This window comes from Solea solea, chromosome 11 (assembly GCF_958295425.1).
Source record: "Solea solea chromosome 11, fSolSol10.1, whole genome shotgun sequence".
In the NCBI taxonomy this organism is placed as follows: Eukaryota; Metazoa; Chordata; class Actinopteri; order Pleuronectiformes; family Soleidae; genus Solea; species Solea solea.
In genome coordinates, this window is record NC_081144.1 from 2,288,785 (window position 1) to 2,307,384 (window position 18,600).

The 18,600-nt window shown below is 41.3% G+C and overlaps 3 protein-coding genes across 3 annotated transcripts; 2 read left to right on the forward strand and 1 right to left on the reverse strand.

Moving 5' to 3' along the window:
- Positions 1–2,891: 2,891 nt before the first annotated feature.
- On the forward strand, positions 2,892–5,117 carry pdyn (prodynorphin). The gene is made up of 3 exons (XM_058643261.1): positions 2,892–3,029; positions 3,384–3,517; positions 4,352–5,117. Exons 2-3 carry the CDS (start codon positions 3,398–3,400, stop codon positions 4,907–4,909), a joined length of 678 nt encoding a protein of 225 aa, XP_058499244.1. The 5' UTR covers positions 2,892–3,029; positions 3,384–3,397; the 3' UTR covers positions 4,910–5,117.
- Positions 5,118–7,865: 2,748 nt separating this feature from the next.
- Positions 7,866–13,832, reverse strand: gmeb2 (glucocorticoid modulatory element binding protein 2). The gene is made up of 10 exons (XM_058644194.1): positions 13,517–13,832; positions 12,345–12,502; positions 12,125–12,210; positions 11,415–11,539; positions 11,224–11,327; positions 10,203–10,360; positions 9,669–9,737; positions 9,436–9,573; positions 9,071–9,193; positions 7,866–8,660 (listed from the first exon to the last, which is right to left on the reverse strand). Exons 2-10 carry the CDS (start codon positions 12,485–12,487, stop codon positions 8,068–8,070), a joined length of 1,539 nt encoding a protein of 512 aa, XP_058500177.1. The 5' UTR covers positions 12,488–12,502; positions 13,517–13,832; the 3' UTR covers positions 7,866–8,067.
- A 275-nt stretch (positions 13,833–14,107) lies between these two features.
- Positions 14,108–18,243, forward strand: tpk2 (thiamin pyrophosphokinase 2). The gene is made up of 8 exons (XM_058642368.1): positions 14,108–14,255; positions 14,341–14,585; positions 15,452–15,515; positions 15,602–15,732; positions 16,364–16,482; positions 17,262–17,394; positions 17,644–17,740; positions 17,831–18,243. The coding sequence occupies exons 1-8, from the start codon at positions 14,186–14,188 to the stop codon at positions 17,875–17,877; spliced, it is 906 nt and encodes a 301-aa protein (XP_058498351.1). The 5' UTR covers positions 14,108–14,185; the 3' UTR covers positions 17,878–18,243.
- The last annotated feature ends 357 nt before the right edge of the window (positions 18,244–18,600 follow it).

Sequence of the window (18,600 nt, forward strand, 5' to 3'; positions counted from 1 at the left end):
TATATACATACGTGCATATAATGTGTGTGTATAATAATAATAATGCATTTTATTTTAAGCGCCTTTTTAACACTCAAGGACACTGTACAAAACAAACAACAATTTTAAAAACAGAAACAGGACGACAGTAAACAGAAAATGTGTGTAACGTGTGTGTATATATACACGTGTATAACGGGTGTGTGTATACCTTGTGTATAACGTGTGGGTATGAGTATATACAGCAGACTGTGCTCTCCTATAGGCTGCATCTGTGTTGTTGCACTTGTTCTTCCTTCCTCCTCTAAATCTAAAGTATGAAGAATCTCAGAACAGAATCTCAGAACAGCCTTGGTCTGTAAACGAGTCTCTAAAGACTTCAGCCTTGAAACGGGATGAGGCTGAATTGTAATGTGTGGATGGTTTCATCGGGTCCTCCTACTGTACGACTCGGAGCGAGAGCTCACTGGCCCTGTTTTGCTGTTGATCTCATACACAAAGCAACCTGAAGGTGTTTACCCACCACATGAACGTAACCGTGACACAGAGTGGGTGAAGGTTTTCCTGAGAGGTGGGGGAAGTATGGACATTTTGTTTTCCTCACTTGTGTTACACACACAGTCTGTACGTAACTTAAAAAAGAATGTAATGGCTACTTTTATTTTGAAATGACTGACGTGTTGATGGACGACCTGTGCAGGTTCCTCATCCACAACTGAGCTGATGCTTTTAGTGGAGATCTTAGGTTTTTAGTCAAGCTTGTACTCGGAGCTGTTTCTAAGGTTAAAATAGACCAGACTAAGACAATAATTCAGTTTAATCCTCATGAACAAGGAACAATGTAACAGGATTGTCAAGCAAAACTATCCTGGATGGGGGAGTGTTTGTGTGTGTGTACACTGGCAGAGCAGGGTCGGGCGGGGTTGAAAAATGTTGTATATCATTTCAGAGAACTTCACTTTCCTGTGTTTTCTTTCCTCCCAATGAGATTACCTGCCTAGCCCCAATCAGTGTGTTTACATGCTTGTTAAAATAAAAAGATAATTCAGTTTTTTTAATGTTGTATAAATGCGTTAGTCCGACTAAAATCGAGCTAGTCTTAGTGGGACTAACATACCTGAATAATGTGATTCACAGTCCGATTATGCCGCATGTATACTAGGACCCGGCAAGTTGTCCAATTGCCTGTCTTAGTCAGACTACAGCCTTAGCTTTATTTAAACTGCATGTAAATGTACAGAGTGTTCATGTAATTCACTTTCTGCTTGTTAACAAAAAGGTCAAAACACACAGTAAAAAGCCCTGTTTCCTTAAATACCTGCCCACATGTCGACTAAACCTCTGTTTTTTTGCCAGTTCACTTTGTCCTCATCCAAGTATTAATTTGTGAATTCCTAGTGTATGACAGTCTTTGTTGTTTGGACATTGCCTCCCATGCCTTCTTCGCATGCCATTTTTGATTGACTGCCTGTGTGTATTGACCCTTCTCTGGACTCGGCAAATTGATTTTTGCCTCAACCCTCCGTGTGCCGTCTTGTGCTCTTGAATCGTCCGTCAACTCCAGACTCTCAGAGGCTTTTCAGCCACGCACTTACACTCTGGATGCTGTAAAAATACTCCGAAGATGTTGATATAAATGCTCAAATTGTTGTTACATGGCGGCTATGAAAGAAGACAAAAATTCTTCTGTGTAAACACACTTCTTATTATATTATTACCTGTTTGCCTGTGTTTTTATCTTACTGTGATGTCATAGCTTTACAAAATGGGTGTCCCACAGGGTTCCATTCTGGGACCATTGCTCTTGTGTTTGTACATTGATAAGATGCAGGGCAGCTATGAACTGAAGTGCCAAAGAATTCCCTAACGCTGAAGTGTGCAAAACAATTTCAATGTGTTGTCAATAAGATGAGGAGAAAAAAAATGTGAAGGTTTCACAAGAACTATTCATCAGGAGACAGTAAATGAAACTGTTCACGTATTAATGGATCGCTCCTCGAGATCAGCCTTCTCCTTTTTCGAGTGGGTCAACCGGAAACACATGACATATTCACACTCATAAACCTATATTTGTGTTCAGATATCATGGTATTGACTTTAATCTCCATTTTAAAAGTTGAGGCACATTTCAGGAAAACATTTTTGAAACCACAGGGTGGAGCAAAGTGCAGTACATATGATACACACAGCTATAAGAGGGCTAAAAAGATTAACAATACATAAGTCACACCTAAAAGCCAATAAAAGAAGCATTTAAGAACAATAATAAGGAACAGAACTTTTGTTCTGATTGTGTGTGTGTGTATATATATATATAAAAGCAGCCCAGCTACATGCCATAAATCTTTCCTACTATGTAACAGTTTGAGGTCAGGCCGCCTAGCAGCATTGATATCTGTATTGTCTCTCTACAAACAAACTGTGCAGATATTGAATCAGCAGAATTGAGCCATTACTTGAAAAAGTGTATTGAAAAAGTGAGCAATTAGGATTGAGCCACGGTAGCTCAATCCTGATGAGTTGTCCTTCAACTGAGAGGTTGTGGGTTCAATTCCTGGCTCTGCTAGTCTATGTATCCTTGAGCAAGACAAAGTAACAAAGACAGTTAGAGGAAATGTAGTGGAGTAAAAGTACACAATTTATTTGGGAACAAAGGACATGACAGTGTGGGTTCACTGTGATGAACAGCTCAGGGTTTGATTCAAATCCCACCAGAGATGGACTGATGGTGATGGTGATGATGATGATGATGAGATGAACTATGATGCTTCTCCTATACCTTCTCCGTGTGGGTGTCGTTAAAGCTCCTGGAGCGGGGAGGAGGGGGGCGGTGCCATTATTTACGCACTTTGTTTTCCTCCCATTGGGCCGTTCACAGAAGCGGCTCTGATGCACTGCGGTGACACGGCCGAGTCTGCGGCGATAAAAAGAACGGCGCGGAGCCGCGCAGGAGAGTGCAGCACAGAGCCCCCGACAGTGAGTTTCCATTTGAAGGTAGATGCGCCTCTGCGAGTCCTAACGCGGCTGGAAGTATCTAACCAACTCCTGAGGTAGTGACTCTATACTTTACTGTCTCTGTGAAACTGTGATTTAAGATTATATTTAATGTTTCTCTGTTTAGATGTCAGTAAGAGGCGATGGCTGAAGGGTTTGGCACCAGTGCGTAATTACGCACGGCTCTATATGGTTACCAAACTGAGAGTTCTCTATTTAAACAGCCCAACAATAGTAACAGTGGTAGTAAATATAATGATTAATGTAATAGTAAGTTGTTTTCTATTGTATTATATGCTAGTGATGTTTCAGGAATCTCTGCAGATCAAGATATTCTACATGGAGTCTATAATGTAACTTCTCTCACTCGCCCCCGTGTGTGTGTGTGTGTGTGCGCGCGCGCGTGTCAGGGATCAGGTGAAGAATGGAGTGGTATGTCCTGGTGCTGATCCTGAGCTTGCCGCCCTCCATCCACTCAGACTGTTCCTCACAGTGTCAGCAATGCGCGCAGCAACTGCTCAGCCCCGACGCCTTCAGCAGCGTGGTAAGAACAACTTTACTCTGTGTGTGTGTGTGTGTGTGTGTGTGTGTGTGTGTGTGTGTGTGTGCGCGTGTGTAGAGAGAGATTTTCTGTCATAAAACACTGACCATTTCATGACCAGTAGTCCTAATGGAGACCAAAACCTGGCCCTAACGAGTGCAGAACCTAATTGCTGAGGAACTTAAGGCTTAACATTTGAATTGTGGTTAGGTTAAGGTTAAGGTTGGGCATTCATTGGTTAATGGTGTCGCTTTGTTTCGACTTTCAAAGTGAATCAAATCAGTTGACTTCCACAGTGTGTCTGGTCCTCGTTTATGGGTTAAGATTTAGTTTTAAGGTTATGTTTAGGCACTTAGTTGTGATGGTTAAGATAAGGGGCCAGTGGATACATTATGCCTATGATTGTCCTCAAGTGTGTGTGTGTGTGTGTGTGTGTGTGTGCCTGTCTGTCTGTCTGTCATGTCCATTTAAAAAAAAACCGGTATAATCCTCAAGTTGTCCAAAAACCTCCAAAATCTATGTTTCTTTTATGTTTTTATACTTGACCTTTTTTCCTTAATATAAGGGTGGTATAGATGGACCTACGGTTTATTTTATTACGTCTAACTGTATAAGTGAATTGAAATGGAGTGACTTACATTTACATTTTAAAAAGATTCATAAGTGAAGTGTGTAAAATCCTGTTATTATTGCGTAAAACATGTTTTTGAGTAAATGAGTATCTTGTTGAGGAGCTGCTGTTTCCACCACCTTACATTCATCCATATTATCTTATCCCACAGTATTTTCACCCTTGTCTTGTCTTGTCTCGGTGTCCTCTGTGTGTCTCTGGTGCAGTCATGTAGTGCGGAGTGTGAGCAGCAGCTGCGGAGCTGCGCCCCGGAGCCTCCGGGTCAGGCGGACTACAGCCAGGATGAAGCGGCGGAGGAGGAGGACAGTCAGCAGGCGCAGGCGGAGCTGGTCAAACGCTACGGCGGCTTCATCAAGAGGATCGACAAGAACAAGAACAAAATCTTCGCCTCGCTCCCGTGGCGCGACAATTACGTCGCCAAGTCCGCGGCGCTGCCCAAGAAATACGAGGACTTGTTGAAGATGCTGGAGGAGCGGGACGCGGACGCGCCGCAGGAGCAGGCGCTGCGCACTTACACTAAACGCTACGGCGGCTTTTTACGCAAATTCGGCCCCAAGTCGAGGAGGAGTAGCTCTGCGGAGCAGCAGGGCGAGGAGCCGGAGGAGCTGCAGAAGCGCTACGGAGGCTTCATGAGGAGGATCCGGCCAAAGTTGAACAACCTGAAGTGGGACAAGCGGTACGGAGGTTTTCTGCGGCGCCACTTCAAAATCTCTGTGCGCTCAGCGGAGGAGCCGTTTTACTCGTACGACGAGCTGAGCCTTTAGATGAACTTCACACGAGGAGGAGGAAAGTTGTTGCAGGTTCCATGTTTCTCCACAGATCTTATAAACCGTCATATACACGTCACGTACGCGCCTGCTGCATCTCCTGCTTGTAGCCTCTCAGTTGCCTTCAGTGTAACAACTCTTCTTCATCTGTATGTTATTGGCGTCGTAGTCTCTTTCAATAAAGGATGCTTGTTTAATAAAATGATCAACATGGTGACAGCAGATTATTGTTGGGTCACGACAGGTCAAAGGTCAACTCATTTTGTCAAAAAAAAAATTCTCCACATTTTCTGGACTAAATGACTAAATGAACTACTATAATATTATTAATGTTACTGCAGCAGACATGCTATAACATAATAAATATAAATAGTGACAGATTGTAATCTATGTACATCTTTATTTACAGAGTAAATAGTGTAAATGAGGATATTGCACTTGAGAAAATTAACAAATAAGGCAAGAAAATCATTAGATCCTCATAAAATGCAGTTACAGTCGCTGGACAATAAATCAATATCACAACATAATGTTTTGTGACAGCTGTAAAAAAAATATAATGTGTTTTGCAATAAACTTAAAGACAGAACATGTAAAAATGTTTGTTTTTGTTGGTTTTTCTATCCATAAAAAAGTTTAGGTAACACAATTAAATGTGATAATTATCAATATCTCCGCATTTATTGTGATGAAGTTTCAAGTTTCAAACCAATTATATATAACTGTGTATATCCCATGTTACATTTACACAGTACCGTCAGACGTCATTAAAAAGACCATAAAAGTCTATTTTATTATTAATTTATTATTAAACATCTTTTTAAAGCTGTAAGTAAACAGCAGTGGTTTGATGATGCACGTGCTTCCATGACAACGGAGGAAACTCCTGAGCCTCCACTCAAAGCTCCAGAATAAAGACGCCAAGATTAAAAACATTGACTCAGTATTGATCCCTTCATGGTTCAGAACAGATCAAAAACAAACCAATGACGACACTGATGGTTAAAATATGTCCATGTGATAATGACGAGACATAAAAAATGACCATTATAGATTTAACTAATGGGTTTTTGATGCCGATGAGAAGGGGGATTTATTTTTTGGTTTGTTAATAATAAACAGCAAAGCATAACAGTTTGTCTTAATGGGAATATGTTTAACGTACCTACAAAGATATAGATTATAGAAAGATAGAGACAGGTTTATTACAGCACAATTACTCACCAAAATAGATCAAAAATGAGCTTATTTAGGCTTAATTTGTTTTATTATAAGGTCAAATCATCACTTTACATTTTCTCTGGTCATTTCAGTCACAGCAGTCCTGGATTCTCACTTTTTTTTAGATTAACAGCACATTCTATAGATAAATGCAAATATTTACATTTAAATATAAACATTTAGTTTTGCCATATTATTGAATACAGATCATATCAACATTCCTTAGTTGACAAGTATTCCAGACTCATCTGGAGGTGTAGAGGGTGGTGGTGGTGGTGGTGTGAAACGCAGTGTGAGACCGAAGATCACAGTTTGAGATGTAACAGTAAACACACACATGAAAAATGGAGAAAAGAAACGTTATCAACGCAGATGGAGAGAAACTGTTTATAACAATGTGTAAATATATAGCAATGATTAAAGCGTCAAATGTAGGCTGTTTGTCTCAGCGCTGAAATGACACTTTTCACTTTTCATTGTTTTTGTGTCCAAGATTAAACTTGGATGTGGTTCACAGGAGAACACACACACACACATACACACACACAGGTGTGGACAGCCTAAAAAAAAGCATCATCCCTTACCGTAACCAGTTAATGCCTAATCCTTAACTTTAACCTTAACCACAATTCCTCGGAAATGACGTGCTGCCTCATTAGGACCAGATTTTTGATCTCCATGAAGACTGCTGGTCCTGACAAGGTCAGTGTTTAGAGGAGACAAATACAACACACACACACACACACACACACACTGAAAATTAACATTGTTGCGCCATCTTGTGGTCGATTTGTTGTGATCTGCTCAATGACCAAAGTCATGTGACCAAACACAGAATTAAAGCATTAACTACTCATGAATCATTTATGAAATACCAGAAAAATTTCCTAATTGATTTATCAATTTAAATATCTATTTATTTCTTAAATTAAAGTTTATCCAACATTTCTGCATGTTGCAGTTACATTTTCGTCACCTACAGTATGTAGCCTTCAGTTAGCATCAAAACTCTTTGGACAATTGTAAAAACATTTTGGCCTGTTATTCACATACATGTTCAACAAGTCACTTGGCAGGCTACAAATATGGCAGGTGGCTTACTGCAGTTGTGACTTTGGATGAGAAATGCAAGAGAGATCAGTGGAAATGCAAAAGATATTTTGCCAAAAGAGCCAGTGAACTGGTAAATATAAAAGGTCAAAGGTGATGGAAAACAATTCATACAATCAGATGATTGTCTGCAATACTCAAACTATTTTAGATGATCTAGTAATAATTCCACCTTAACTTAACACTTAAATGTGAACATGTTCTAGTTTCTTTGCTCCAAAAACGATAATAAACATCAAACTGGTTTGTGGACAAAATACAAATTGACAGGGTGACGTTTGGGAAACGTCGATCCACATTTTGAGGAATCCAGTAAATTAATTAACGAATAAATAATGAAATTAATCAGTTGCAGATTAAACCTTAGTTCATGATTACACTGAATTATGTGTATTTTTTTTTTCTCCATGTTCACACTGATAAATGTGCGATGGTCCAAACAAAAATCTACGCCTCGTATTAGTATTTTGCTGCTTAAGATGTAGTCGTGTGACAGAACACACACACAAAGCCCTGAATTTACTATTTTTCTTTCTTATACAAGACCAAAGCCTCAGTATTAATCCTTCAAATAATGTTCATCTACATATTAATGAATACATTAATATTCGTAACACACACACAGTTTTCAGAAACTGAGCATTTATTAGCCTGAATGCTCCTTTTACACTCGACACAAATACATATTTACAGGAGAATCACTTTACAATCACTGTACAACCTGCTGACACCAGGGGTCGCTCTAACTGAAACTGTGTGTGTGTTGAAATTTAAAGGACAGCTAAAAGATGACTGCACATGAAGTTTCACTGCTGCTCCATCGACTACTCCTTATCGTCCTCTTTGACCTGCTCCGCGTGGCCTTCGTCGTCTCCGTCGGCCTGAGCTTCCTCGTGTGAATCGGCGACGGTCGCCGTGGCGTCCATCAAGCTGAAGCCGTCCACCTGCTGGATGCTGGTGCCCAGTGTGGAGGCCAGGCTCTGGAGCGAGGCCGGCAGTGTCACCAGCTGGAACTGGGGTCCGACCACTTTAACGAAGCTGCCGGCACCGGCCGCGCCCTCCTGGCCCGCCGCCGTGGACAGCACGGTCAAGTTGGAGGAGTCGGCGACCAGCTCTGACCCAGACAGTGCGGAGGTCAGGAAGGTGTAGCCCCCCAGGTTGGTGCTGGCCTGAGTTCCTGCCATGGTCAGGACTTTGCCCAGCGGTAGGCTGGTCAGCTGGTTGAGAGGCAGCGTGATCTGGGCCGGAGCGGCGCTGACCTTGGCCGGGCTGGAGATGGCGCGCGTCAGCCGGGGACGCTTGGGCGGAGACAGCGCCGGGACCGGGGTGAGGGTCATCAGGACGTTGTTGAGGTGCTGGGACTTGCTCTTCAGCTCTTTGGCTCGCTTCCTGTGCTCGTCGCACTGCTGCTCCAGGGCTGTAGAGGGCGACAACGCAAACAATATAATGAAGTAATTATGCTGATAATTGTGCTGGTAGCAAAAAACAAATAACAGTTATTTGTTTATTTAATTTTAATATGGATTTATGCAACAGTTTGGTTTTTATTTATACGTTGCAGCTCCTGATATTAATATAAATTCTGGGGTAATGAAATGCACTTTTGTTTTGTGTGTGTGTGTGTGTGCGTGCGTGCGTGCGTGCGTGCACCTGTGTTAGGGCTAGAATGTCTAATTGTTTACAGTCTGACTTTTGTTTGTGTTTTCCGGGGGTTTTTTGGGTCATAAAACAAACTAACTCTTTCACTCAACACAACGCTGAGTGTGTGACTTCACCAGTTACATAAACACGACTGTATCCTGAGAGTGTGAGGATTCCTGCACTGACCAGCGAGGCTGCGAGAGTACTGTTCTCTGTAACGGTCCATCTGGCTCTTATGGCTGGCCAGAACCTTCTTCACCAGGTCCAACATCCCAAAGTTCTGCACTATGTTGTTCAGCAGGACGGCATCTGAATACAAAAACAAATACATTGTGTGGCCGCTGAGTCACTGTTTTTGTAGTATGTGAAAATATTATTTCTATATAATATTTTCTTATGACTTTTTACTGTGAAATGAAAGCCATCACGTTAAAGGGATAGGGATAAAACAAATATTTCCTTTAGGGAGACATTGAAGCTGAAATGGGACATTGAGTTGCTCCTTTATCATCATAGAAAACTGAAAACAGTGTGACTCCAGCTGGGCTAACCTTTGACCTGTAGTGGTGGGTTGCACACTCTCTCCTGAAGCCCCTTCAGCACCTCCTGCAGCTCCTTCTGGAAGTCCTCCACCACCTCCTCCAACAGCCCTGCCTCCTTCACTGAATGCCAGAAAACCACAGAATCCTCTGAAAACACACAATAAAGAGTATGAAACCTTCACTTCGCTTCACTCCACATGACGGTGGATGAACGTGTGAATGCAGGTTGCTCTGCTGATCACCTGCGATGGCTGTGACCCACTCTGACGTTTCCTCTGAGGAGTCAGGAAACGTAGCTGCTGCTCCATTCACTACAACACAGACAGGAAACAGTGACGAGACTCAGACCAGTGTGTATCTACACATGGTTGATATTGGAGAACTGGAGCTTTAACATTGAGAATCTTTGAAGTTGCAAGTCTTTTTGTTTTTGTTTACAAACTCTTGCTTCGTCGTGAATATTTATTAGCAGCTTTTCATTATAAAACTAAAACTAGTTGTGTACAACAAGCACTGTTCTCAGTAGACCGAATGTAACGGGTTAAAGTGTCTAAAACTTATTTTTTTTACCCTTTAATAGTCTTATGGTCAATATTTTTCTATATTGTACATTCACAGACGTAAAAACACATGTGTATTTTATTACTTTTATTACCTTTTACTGCCAGTGTTGTTTTCTTTGCTCACACTCCACATGCTGCATATTATTGTCACACTACACTACTAGGATCAGATCAGTCCTGGACTAGTGTGAAGGCTGAGGCTGTGGCACTTACAGTCAGCTGATGAGGGGGTGACGGGGAGGAGGTCAGCAGACTGGTCACTGCTGACGGACACTTTTGTTCCCACCAGGTCGATCTTGGTGCTGCGGCAGGTGTTGGAGCAGACCTTGGCGTGCTGGTAGAAGTCCAGTTCACCCGAGTCCATGATCTTCCTGTGGGGCAACATACGCTCTGATGAGGCATTTTGAACATCTGCTCATCATGTTTGCCAACAACTAATGTGTGATGGAACAGTGCCACCCTGAGGCACATTTGTACACTGCACATCCACCAGTGAATAAACTGAAGATCTTGGGCGTTTAAGTGTCAGATTTTCTTCCAACTTTTCTCTTACTCTTACCTCGTCACGACAACAAGCCCTCATGTTTTGTATGGTCGCAGCAAAAAGAGTTATTCTTAGAGATTGGAAAACAGTTTCCTTTTTAAAAAAATGGTTGAATGATATGGTTTCCTGTATTTATCTGGAAACCTTATATTGAGTAGATAACCCTAACCATCCCCCTGGACTAGTTACAGTTTGCCTTTGTCTTTAATCCACAATAAACCTCAGAAAGTACAAACACATTAATCTTCATTTAATGGTGATTCATATTTCTCTGCTCTTTTTTTTTTTATCATCACCACCAAGAACTACGTGGTAATGATCATTCTCACTCGGGAGCAACATGTAATCTTTAATTATCTACCATTTTAAAGTAATAAATGTCAATATCCACTGATTTTAAACTTCATCATGCTGACATTTCTGGCCACAGCACCCAACACTATAACCACAATATTCGAAAAGGGAACACAAAGCAGTAGTTAGGCCAACCAATGGCTCATTTTTACTTAGTTGAGGGGGTCTTGACATCACACATAGGGTTGTATATGTCACACATACACAAATATAGCAGTGGTGAAACTTTTGCTCCTCAACCCTGTCTGGTTGAAGCAAACAATAATACATGATTCACCTCAGCAGGTGATCATTACTTGTGTGACTCTACCCTACATTCTTTGTATTGTTCCACACCTGAGCATGGTGCCATTGAGGCGGATCGCTCTCTTCCAGTCCTTCAGAGTGGATTTTCCTGCTAAACACACAAACTCCTTCGGGCTGATGAGCTGCTCGTTGAACTGATAAGAGGAAAGAGAAACAGTTTTTGTGACGTGTTGACTGATTAGATAACAAACAAGTTCAGTTGTGTCAAATAACAGTTTTACCTGAACACATTTCACATTGATCCCAGGACAAACAAACTTCTTCCAGACCAGCGTGGCTTTGGCGTCTCCACAGGTGATCGGGTAGAAGACATCAGCCTCGACATCCACCTCCTCAGTTAACTTTACTGCAGAGACACAAACAGAACTCATAAAAAATTAACCATCAAATCAGTCATAAAACAAGTGTTACATTATATTCAAAGCACTTTCCAATGTTCTCACTAGCTGGGTTCCTATTAGTCTGATTTATGCACATTTTCAAATTGCACAAACAAAACAAAGGAGACACAGGAATGTTAAAACATTTACACTAAGCTGAGGTGGAAATGTTGGTGTTTAAAAAAACAGATCCAGCAAAGAAAGGATGACGTTCAGAAATCACATGGCTTCTGATTTTTCACTGCACTAGAAAAACAGCAGAAACTATTACCTGACTTATTTCAAGAACATACTACCGTAATTACAGATGCAAAGAGGCAACAAACACAACCATGTATCAACAGCTTCAGAAAACCTCACCAAACCTGATCTATTGAGATGGGGATTATCTGGTGATGGTTATGGTTGGGGAAAAGTAATTGTTTAGGCTGAACATAAAAAGTATATATATCTTTTCAGCTAAAATATACAAGGATATTTTTTTGTCCCTATCACCCAATCCTGATCTATTGTAACATCTAACATTTGGCACCGTTGACAAGTCACATTACCAATGACTGCCTCTTCCTTTGACATTGAATCTGATCCACTGGCATCAGTGTCTGCCTCCACTGCAGCTACTCTGAGGACATCGTCCCTGAAAAACCACAAGAAACAACATGGTGATTTAATGTTTCTGACCAGTAAAGTCAACAACAGGACAGTCTTGTCTGTAATTCAGCCTTGTGTCCAGTGTTAATACACAGACACTGTGCAGCATGGACTGTTTACCCTGCCTGAGACGCCAGCTCTGCAGTCACCAGCACTGCTTTGTCCTCCTCCACCACAGAGGGAAGCTCCTCGCTCACACTGTCTGGTATAGTGACAATCACGACCTCACTCATTTCCTGCATGCTGACCTCGGATGAAGACATGGCGGACAGGTGGACCTTCCAAACAAATAGTATAACAGAAGAGTGTGTTATACATATTTAAATTTAAATTATCCGAAATTAGTATTCCATAGTAATGTTAAGTTTCAGGATGTGGCTTAACATTGTAAAAACAGATTGAAAAGCATATAACATTTCCTAATGAAATCAATTATAAATTTAATATTGGCTGCTACTCAGAGGCTGGAGTTAGGGTATACATTTCGAGAGTTGGGACATGGTATGGGATGGAAGATATCCTGACTCGTGACCAAAATAATCATAACTGTACAGTATGCCTCGAAATATCTAAACAGCAAAGCTTTATGTATGTAACCATGATTTGGTACATTTTTGTAACCATAAGCAACATTTACTAAGCAAAAATATAAATATGTAGGTCCAGGAATGACTGGAAAGATACCAGCTCCCTATGTGGCATCTCAAATTAACATTACTGGAACTGTATGTTAATGAGCGACATTCATGTGGAGGGTAAAGCGGTAGAAAATAAATGAAAGTTGACCTCCACCCCTCACCCACACAAACTATAAGCTTATTGTGAGTGCTTTTTAGCACAATGCACAATATTTTAAGCATATTATTACATCATCATTCCTTAAAATTAACCTCTAGTGAACGTCTTTATTTGCGACGTTAAGCTATGACTGAATATCAGCCTCTTTCATAGCAAATATTTAGACAGATGACAATAGAAAGATAAAGCACAAGTGAAATAGATCAAATGAATAATGGCTGGGTTCCATTTAGATTCGGATTGCATACTGTCACTCAGTCTTGACTGGTATGAACTAAACGGAGCCGCCGATTGTGTTTTCAATGAACACCTGTGCTTTTCCCACTGAAACATGTCAAAATATCTGTTTTGGTAAAGGCCTATACAGCACAGCAGTGCAAATGTATGAGAAATTAGCATGGAGTTTGGTTTGCCTTCATTTAGGGGGGAAACTAACGCGTGAGGCGTAAACAACACGCCGTTTGAACTACTGTCGTGCGTTCGTTAGTTCTTACCTTCTAAACGAGATCAGCCGTAACTTGTAAAATGTTAAAAATGCGACACTGGGCGGAAAGTTAGCATAGCACGGTGTTTGCTAGCCAATGTTAGCTAGGTTGCTTAGCTAGATATGGAGAGCTGCGCTGCATTTAAGGCTCCTCCAGTTTCTCCTTATATTTTTGTTGTAATTAGTCTATTGATATGTCGTGTCTGGAGAGTAAAGTAAATAATATACTGACGAAATAATGTTTATCTCATCTAAAATGCACTAACTTAGCGTTTTTCTCCTCCTTTATTTTGAAATAGTTCTTCTTCTCCTAAGGGTTTTTGTGCTCGTTGGCATATTACCGCCACCTACTGGGATGGAGTGTAGCGTAGGCTGATATTATTTTTATGATTAAAGTATATTCATTTAGAAATATATATACTTTTGAGACAAACATTGAGAATAATCATTATGTTGCCTGAAGGCAGTTTTTGGCATTTTCTTCACGCAGTTTGTCTGTATTTAAGAATACAAAAATGATAAAAAAAAAAACGCTCCTACCGGTGGAGGGCAGCATTGCACCTTTCGGTGTACAGCCTGCTGGACATTTTTAGATGATGACGAAGAAGAGTTATTGACGGAGGGCTTAGGCTTATACATGTGTAATGTGCAGTAGTTAAAGATTGCAGTGACATTTAAAATGGCTGTCTCTGTCTGGGCAGATAAAGTACAGATGCTGCTCCGTCGCATGAACAACTTTTATTCGGCAGGTACAGTCGTCGCGTCGCTGTGTGGAGACGGAACACGGTGGTAAAACCCGTACAGGACTGCGTGTAAAACTGTTTGTCTCCACAGATTCCTGCCGCACTGTATGTTCGAGGTTCGAGATCAACGGTGTGCATGTCGGCTGGATCCCACCTCACGTGACTACTCTGTTGGCACGGTATCCAGATGTGTTCAGTCCGCCGCACGGTGGCGCTGTGTCCCTGCGTCCCAGTCTGGATTCATACGAGAGGAGGTCTGAGGCTGTGGACGCTGTCCTGCAGACCTTAAGACAGGAGGAGGAGTCTCTGAGCTGTCTCAGAGGATGGAGGGATGAGGTGTGTGAGACACACACACATGCTGATTGTGCGTTCTTTTTGTGGACAATAATTGACATAAGGCATTCCCTAGCCCCTTACCCGAACCTTAACACACAACTAAGTGTCTAACCCTAACCTTTTCCCGAACCTAAACCTAAGTCTAACCCTAAATCCAGGTCTTAACCCATTGTTTATAGTACTACAATAAATACCTAAACTTAAAACCTAAAAAATGCCCTCACAATAGGTTTTCTTGACAGTTACTCAAGGCTACTCAAGACATAGTCTGTCTCACACACACATTTACAGGTTTGAGCAGATTTTCTCCATAGGACACTGCATTGACATCAACTGGACAGACTAACCAAAGTGGTATCCCTACTTTTAACCATAACCAGTTACCTTAACCTTCAACACAATTCAAATCTTAACCCTAAACTTCACCAGAAATGAGGTTCTGCCTCATTCGGACCAGCTTTTGGTCTCCATGAGGAATACTGGTCCCTACAGGGTCAGTGTTTTATGCATGAAAAAGCTCCCAAAGGGCAAACAAATAAATGAACACACACTCAATCGATATTGTTGACTATGTGTATATGTGTTATATATATATATATACCTAAAAGCATGTTTGTATGAGTGTGTAATTGCTTTAAAATAAAGTGTTTTGTCTTCATAGCCTTGGAATAAGCTTTTTATATGTACTGATGTACAAATAAAAAGCCTTTTTCTAATGCTACCAATACTATCAATACTATCCATCCATCTTCTGGCGCTGGTGCCAATCCCAGCTGACAGAACGAAACAATTTTTTTGTATTTAAAAGTGATTAAAACACTTACACTTACATATGTATGAGCGGCATATTCAATTGTATCTTTCAGAAATACAGTGTGATGCCAAAATTCTCCGATCCTCCCTTAATGTGGATGGAAAGAGCGGCAACAAGTGAGTTGTTTTTTGGCAGACCATAATATTTTGTCTCAATATCATATTACTACTCTATGAGTTAACTATGACGCTGCACTCTTCAGGTCTTTTTGGAGTGAAACGGTACGGAACCCATATCAACGGTTACACGGTCAGTGACAGTGGGGAAGTCAGCATGTGGCTGGCACGACGCTCCCCCACTAAGCAGACATACCCTGGACTATTGGACAATTTGGTGAGTGTAAGTTAGTTATACCTCTGCTGCTTCTGTAGCGCTCGGGACATCATGTGACCCGAGCTTGTTTCCGCCACCATGTTGGCAGGAAAACTTTAACACTTTAAACCTGCAGAGATTGAGCTCTATATCACAGAGACTGACGTCATGTACAGTACTTTTCGTAACCATGGGAACAGTAATACTGATGTATTCTACAGAAGCTGAATTCTGAAATCTTCAGCTGTTGGAATAAAAGTGTGTAAAAGTAACAAGATATCTAAGTTAGTTAGTGCTGTATTCTGTGCCTAATATGATGGGATAACTACACCCACCGCCCCATCTTCTATGCTCACTTTGAGCGTGTTTTATGGCTGTAATCCAACTCTGCCGTCTCTTGGGATCTTTGGTAATCCGGTAAAATGTATACATCGGTACAGTCAAACTCCTGAGTAGCAGAAATGACACCAGTGTGTATTTCAAAACGGCACGAGTGATGCCAGATCTGATCCCATGTTCACACGACATATATCCAGTTATATTCAACATGTGGATGGAATATCTCCGGATAAATCTTAACACCAGGTCTGACATGGGCCAGCGTTTTGAGGAATGAATGAATGGAGGGTGATGTGTTGTGTTTTTCTCAAAGGCAGCAGGTGGTTTGTCTGCAGATGTGGGCGTCAAACACACAATGGTGAAAGAGTGTCAGGAGGAAGCGTGTATCCCAGCCGCCATTGCCGAGAAGGCTCGTCCTGTGAGCACAGTAAGGTGAGGTTGGTGACATGTTCCCTGTGATTGGTTCATTTCTCCTGCCACAGAGCAGGAAAAAGAAGTGCAGAAGTCTAAGAAGTCAGATCACTTTGATTTACATGATGCTGAAAGGTTTATTATGGAATAATTGGCCCAAGAGCACGTGATCCAATGTGGGACAAGCCAAAATAATTGCATAACGCAAAAGAAGAAGTCCCTTCTCGTGAAACTCGACAATTTTATTCTAGGCTCCAGGGAAAAAGAAACTGATTCTCTCTGGTCAGCATGTTTTTAAGAAAAACTCCTAAATGTGTGGTTAGAAAAGCTCAGCATCATCAATAGAGTATGGCCCAACAGCTACTGGTGAAGTTTGATTTGTTCTTCTAATGGTACCAAAGAAGTGGGTACTGCAGAGTACGTCACATGTAACAAACCTTACATTTCTTGTTTTAGTGTCAACACACACACAGATTTTTATCAGAAGCATTCAGACTTCTGTCTGTATGTATAGTGCACATGGTTTGTTTTGTTATCCAGTGACACACATCAAATTTGTGTTAGTCTTGTGTGAGTTTTTGCATTATCTTGCAAAATGGTTCCCTGATCCTGCACTGGGAAACACAAATAATGCATAAAATACATTTAAGTGAAATACATTAAATGTAAACATAACTTCTGTTTATATATTTACGCAAAAACTCTGTAGAGCACGATTCAGGGCAGTGCTGAGGGTGATGGTCCTCAGGACAACACGACTGCACCACTTTGGTCTAGACCAGGATTTTCCTCTTTTCCAGCTACACGTACGAGGACGAAGAGGGCGTTTTCCCAGAGTGTCAGTTTGTGTTTGACTTGGAGCTTCCTCGCGACTTCAAGCCCCGAATCGGGGACGGAGAGGTGCAAGACTTCTACCTCCTGCCCATTGATAAGGTGAGTATTAGTTTAGACGAGACAACAGCAATATGTGACAGTCGGATCTACTTCCATCAATAAAATCATTTCATATTCCACCCTCGTACTTCTATGTCCATTCACAAACAATCCCCCTGCTTAACAACACAACTTGCAGTTAGGCTCTTACAGATACATTTAATGACATTGTAGGTATTACTGTTGTTCTGTTGTTGTACACCACAACACTGAGAGAAGTGTTTTCTGATCACGCTGCCGTGGTTCCAGGTGAAAGAACTGCTGGCCACCGATGACTTCAAACCCAACTGTGCCATGGTCGTCTTAGACTTCCTCATTAGACATTCCTTTATTGAGCCTGACACAGGTTTGTCATGGTCGACAACATTTCTACTGTCAGGAGTTAATTATTAAAACAGTTGATCTTCCGCTGACGAATATTTGTGTTTCCTTTCAGAGCCATGCTATCAGGAATTTGTGGCAGGACTCCATCAGGCATTATAGAGAGACATCCATACTACTGTTTTTGTTGTGACCTAGAAACACATTGAAAAGTTGGAGCCAATCCCAGCTGACATAGGGTGAAAGGCGGCTCACACCCTGGACAGGTCACCAGTCCATTGCAGGGCAAACACACAGAGAGACAAACCACCATTCACTCTCACATTCACACCTACAGTCAATTCAGAGTGTCTGCATGTTTTTGGACTGTGGGAGGAAACCGGAGAACCCGGGGAAAGTCCACACACTTACGGAGAGAGACAGGGATTTAAACCGGTGACCTCACTGTGAGGCAGCATTGCAAGTCTCTGTACACTGTTGTGTCCATACGGACAGACTGTAAAAAGTTAATAAAAATCAGCAACACCATTTCAGCTGAGTCATGTTGTTGCCTGCTTATTTCTTCTTTAAGGGATTCTGATATTTGTACACATTGTGGGAATTATGTCTGTAGGCAGTAAATGTATGAACACAAATGTGTTGTTGACAGCTTCGTATTGTAGCAGTTGACACTTATTGGGTAAACAATAAAACAATTATTTATTGATAACTAAATCGATGGTCAACTATTGTGGTTACCAATTACTCAGTTTGAGTGCTTTTTTAAAGAATTAAAACAGGTTTGCTGATTTTCCAGCTTCTTAAATGTAAATATTTTCTGGTTTCATAACTGAATCATTTTTGGCATCAAGTATCATAACATCATTTCAAACAAATAAGCAAAGA

Bases quoted from the DNA above. Each gene is read 5' to 3' on its own strand.
- pdyn (XM_058643261.1), top strand. From the start codon at position 3,398: ATGGAGTGGTATGTCCTGGTGCTGATCCTGAGCTTGCCGCCCTCCATC. The intron at 3,518-4,351 runs GTAAGAACAACT...TCTCTGGTGCAG, and splicing joins CCGACGCCTTCAGCAGCGTG to TCATGTAGTGCGGAGTGTGA.
- gmeb2 (XM_058644194.1), bottom strand. From the start codon at position 12,487: ATGTCTTCATCCGAGGTCAGCATGCAGGAAATGAGTGAGGTCGTGATT. The intron at 11,328-11,414 runs GTAAAACTGTTA...TCCTCTTATCAG, and splicing joins TCAATGTGAAATGTGTTCAG to TTCAACGAGCAGCTCATCAG. The intron at 9,574-9,668 runs GTGATCAGCAGA...GTGTGTTTTCAG, and splicing joins GTGGGTCACAGCCATCGCAG to AGGATTCTGTGGTTTTCTGG.
- tpk2 (XM_058642368.1), top strand. From the start codon at position 14,186: ATGGCTGTCTCTGTCTGGGCAGATAAAGTACAGATGCTGCTCCGTCGC. The intron at 15,733-16,363 runs GTGAGTGTAAGT...TTTTTCTCAAAG, and splicing joins CTGGACTATTGGACAATTTG to GCAGCAGGTGGTTTGTCTGC. The intron at 17,395-17,643 runs GTGAGTATTAGT...CCGTGGTTCCAG, and splicing joins ACCTCCTGCCCATTGATAAG to GTGAAAGAACTGCTGGCCAC.